Here is a 5,000-nt window from a genome sequence, read left to right as displayed (position 1 = left end):
TGCGATCCGTGTTCTGATAATGAATGTGCATAAAAGGGGGTCATTGTCTTAGCTACTACGCTGCTGTGTGACCGACAACAATCATCACTTTGACGAATACAGATAAACCACCACACTAAGTGTAAAAATACACGAGTCTTTCCATACATTGGGTCATGTTTTAAAGAGTAATGCTCTTGATAAGTGAGAACTTTTTTTTGTTACACCGTACATTCAGACTGATGGTCCATTACTTGTAGGAAAGTTGCTTGCTCCGGCATGACAGATGTGGTATTTTATATACTTAGCAGAAGTCACTGTTTGAATTGAAAATTATAAAAAAAAATACTGATACAGCGTGGCAGTATGTCGGATAATACTGCTATCTTTGGTGAATAAGAAAAAAACCCCGCATATATCAATAACCTGTCTCCGGGAAATTTTATAGTTTCTTTATCATTTTGTGCCTTTCTCAGAGGTGCATAGTCATGATTAGAATGCGTGGCCGGAAAGAAATTCGTTATTTCATATTTTTTCCAAGGAAACTTTGACAACGGGCAAACTGATTCTGGAGAAAATTAATTTGTCTAAGTTTACCACAAACACATACACGCACATAAATACACTCGCACAGACAGACTACCAAAACAAAGGGTTATTACACTGACTCACGTTGTGTGTAAACACACACGTGCCGCGCTAAAATGTGGTGTCCCAGGCACTTTAACCCCATAAAAAAATTACCCCGGTAAGTTAATTTAAGCAATGTCAAATCTGCTGTTTGGTCACATGTAAACAAGTCGGACTTTTTTGTGCCCACTGTGGTTAAATGTATTAACTGAATATTGATATTCTGTTCTGTAATCTGTTACCAATATTTGTCGTGCATTGTTCTTTGTGTGTTCCTGGAAAACTGAAGTAAAGAAAGGGGAATGCTGTGTAGGAGTGTTGATGACATAGAAACGTTGAAACCGTCTGGAACTTAGTAAGGGGAAAACACACACACACACACACACACACACACACACACACACACACACACACACACACACACACGCACACACACACACGTAATTATACTCACACACACACACACACACACACACACACACACACACACACACACACACTCACTCACTCACTCACAATCATCACGTTGTTCCAGGCACCGCCACACCCACACCCCACTCCGCCCCCTCCCGCGTCAAACCGGAAGCGGCGGACATCGCTTCCCTCAGCCAAGGCCAGCGCATGCGCACTGTCCTGCACGAGCGCAACCAAGATGGCGCCACCAGCGCTCCAACCCCTCGGGTGAAACCAGAAGGAGAACCCATCGCCGCCATCAGCAAGGGCAAGCGCATGAGCACTCTCATCCACGAGTACGGGTTGCACGAGCAGGCTCCCAGGCAGCCCCGCGTCAAGACAGCGGAGGCTCAGGAAAATGCCAACACCGCCAAGGTGAGTTCAAGTTCTTCCTCGTGGGACTCTGAGACCACTGATCTGTGTCTTCAAGGCCTGACTAAGCGCGTTGGGCTACGCCGCTGGTCAGGCATCTGCTTGGCAGAGTTGGTGTAGCGTATATGGATTTGTCCGAACGCAGTGACGCCTCCTTGAGCTACTGAAACTGAAACTGATCTGTGTCACGTGCTCTGAGACACATTGCCTTGTCTTGTCTATAATCCTGTGGTAATCCCTGTATAGGGCAACAGTCCACAATGGGGGCGGGGGTTTATGTCTTGTCCATAATCCTGTGGTAATCCCTGTTCTGGGCAACAATCCTCAATGGGGGCGGGGGTTTATGTCTTGTCCATAATCCTGTGGTAATCCCTGTTCTCGGCAACAATCCTCAATAGGGATGGGTGGTGTGTTTTTTTTCTCCAGTCTATAATCCTGTGGTAATCCGTGTTCTGGGCAACAATCCTCAATCGGGATGGGTGGGTTTTTTTCCTCCTGTCTATAATCCTGTGGTGATCCCTGTTCTGGGCAACAATCCTCAATGGGGGCGGGGGTTTATGTCTTGTCCATAATCCTGTGGTAATCCCAGTTCTGGGCAACAATCCTCAATGGGGGTTCGGTGGGTGTTTCTTGTCGTATCTGTAATCCTGTGGCAACAATCCACAATGGAGGGGTACACTCTTGGAGGCTAATGCCTATGTACGACCGATACGTTCAGCCAGGGAACCCGGCCCCACGCACCAACAGTAAAAAAACAACAACAAAAAACCCCACACCCTGTCTTAGCTAAGCCTGAGGCTCTCAGCCAGGCCCCAGTCCTGATCCAGTCTGCATTTTCCTATTTTAGTATCCTAAAATTCAGATAACCCTTTTTTCCACTGACGGTCAGTTTTCGTGAGTAGACGCAGCGCTTTTTTTTCACCTTGTAGTAAAGAACTTGATTTAGTATGAACATGACAGTATGTATCCCAATATGCAAAAAATATTGTCCAAAAAAACCTTTTCGGTTGAAAAGCTGGACTTTTCTTCTCTCCCTTTAAACAGAAATATGAAAATGATGCACAAAACAACCAAAAATAATTCTGTGAGAAAGAGAGAGTATGAATGGCAAAATGTGCCTTGGCCATATGCACATACACATTATCTCTCGCTCTCAGCAAGTTTGTGTTTGTGTGTGTGTGCGTGTGTGTGTGTGTGTGTTTCGGAGAAAGAGAAGGGAGAGAAACAATGCATCGAATGCCCATCTGAAGTGCATATAGGGGAGGCTACTACAAGTTCTGGGCGACTGAGACTGACACTGTCCAGTCCAGGTTGTATTTTTCTATTTCAGTATTCTGAATTCAAAGACCTGTTTGACGGGCAATTTTTAAGGGCCGAAGAAGCGGTGTTAACATCAGCAGTGCAATGTCCCGTTTTAGTTTCCTAGATTCTGAGGGCTATTTAACGACATGAAATTAATAAACAATGGGGTCAGGAGATCAAATGATTAACAAACAGTAAAGAGTGGTAACTCTCTCCACACACAAGGTACATAACTTCAAGCCAATGCTGCTTTCGCTACCGATTCAGCTAGCACACAGGTAAATAAAAGGTACATTGGAACAAACCCAGACACTTCCTCAAAAAAAAAAAGAGAAAAAAAAAGGAAGCGCCGGGCCTGTCCTTATACTGATCATTTGACATGTGCACACAGCACCAATGACAGAAGAAATGTGCAAACACAAATTAGCTTTTATTCAAGACTGGCATTGCCTCTTTAATCCTGAACAACCCACACTATTTAACGACAATTTTCGTGCATAAACGAAACTTTATTACCATTAGATACTGTGACCCATTTTCAGTGGTTTTCGATTGAATTTTGAGAGTTATTGAACTCAGATGTGACACAGATTTCGTCACTAAACTAACGTGCAGTTGTTTGGGGAGGTTCGAAAAATCATCAGCGATGACAGTTATTCGCTCCAAAGTTTGCGTTTTTGACCCCGCAAACCATGGAAAGATGAACAAAGAACATGTTGGCTTGAAATGGTAAGTGTTGGTTCGTATTGATGATAATTATGAGACATTTCACGTTGTTTTAAGCCTACCTCTTGATTACAAGTATGGATTTAACGCTACATATAATTTCTCGCATGCCTCTATTATAAAACGCACGAAAATTTCGTTTAAACAGGCCTCTATATGAAGAATAGGGAATTACCTCAAACTGAACTCATGGTTTTCATCAGATAGGGCTTGAACAGTCCCTAAGGAACTTCCTCATTGGGGTTTGCCTCATCATTTCCTGTTTTAGTATCCTGAATTCTGGGACCTTTCTAAAAGATATGTTGATGCGTTTTGCTATGCAGACATGTGAGTCTGTCTGCTTGCGTGTGTATGTATATAAATTATATCTGTGTGAGTGCAATGCGGGAAGGGGTTGTTCATGTGTGTGTGTGTGTGTGTGTGAGAGAGAGAGAGAGAGAAAGAGAGAGTGGGAGAGTGTATGTGCGCGTGTTAGCCCTGTGTGTGTGTGTGTGTGTGTGTGTGTGTAAACAGACAGACACACACATACACAACACGCGCAGACACAAACGTACGCGCTCACATGCACGGACACATGAAAGCACGCTGACACACTGAAGTACATAAACGCCAGCATGCACGCAACATTGCATATGCACTTACGCACACTCTTCACGAAACGGGCACACTAACGTACACACACACACACACACACACACACACACACACACACACACACACACACACTGGCTCTATATAGATACTCCAGTGGGGAAAAAATATGGATGAAGAGAGTATTTCTCAAAGATTCATTAAAAAAAAAAAAAAAAAAAAAAAAAAAAAATTGGTCACGCACACATTTATCAACGAACCACAAAATGACGAATGAAAACGACGAGAGAAAGAATATACATCAGACACAAAAAAATTCTGTGGTAGTCAATACTTCGGTAGTAGAATAATCGAAGTTTTCAAAGCATGAAACATGCTAAGCAACTTCACAGTCGTTTCGAGAACCCACCACCAAACCGGACCACCGACGTGTAAAGTTTGTATATTCTATATATAACCGTGTGATTGACAATACAACAACCATATGCTTTTGAAATAAATCATATGCTGTTTTCTCACTTTTTTTCACACTGCACGAAAGAACTGGGTCCAGTACATAAGTGACAATATGTATCACGATATACAAAAAGATATTGCTAAAAAGAAATTCGGTTTGAAAAGCTGGCCCTTTTTTTCTCCCCCCTTTAAGTAGAAATCTGAAAAATGCCCACTGAAGAATAGAAAAAGAAATCCGGATATATTTGTCGCTCAACCCGTTTGAATGACGATCGCAGGGAAAATCCGATAATCCACCTTGGCTGAAAATGATCGTACGACTTGACCCAATTTACTGTCATTGTCATATTTATGTATCCCCCCCCCCCCTCTCTCTCTCTCTCTCTCTCTCGGAATGGCAAAATGTACTTTGACCATAGGAACATATCTCTGGCTCTCTCAGCGAGTGTGTGCATGTGTGTGTGTGTGTGTGTGTGTGTGTGTGTGTGTGT

The 5,000-nt window shown here is 43.1% G+C and overlaps 1 protein-coding gene across 1 annotated transcript in view; it reads left to right on the top strand.

Annotated features, from left to right (window-relative positions):
• The window catches only part of LOC143288785 (uncharacterized), a 9,881-nt gene that overhangs the window by 1,977 nt on the left and 2,904 nt on the right, over positions 1 to 5,000 (top strand). Inside the window, exon 2 of the mRNA XM_076597418.1 lies at positions 1,145 to 1,437. Within this exon, the coding sequence (XP_076453533.1) occupies positions 1,145 to 1,437 (293 nt within the window). The remainder of the gene's footprint in view (positions 1 to 1,144; positions 1,438 to 5,000) is intronic.

The sequence above is a fragment of the Babylonia areolata genome, chromosome 13 (assembly GCF_041734735.1).
Source record: "Babylonia areolata isolate BAREFJ2019XMU chromosome 13, ASM4173473v1, whole genome shotgun sequence".
Taxonomy (NCBI): domain Eukaryota; kingdom Metazoa; phylum Mollusca; class Gastropoda; order Neogastropoda; family Buccinidae; genus Babylonia; species Babylonia areolata.
This window is presented reverse-complemented; position numbering and strand designations above follow the sequence as displayed.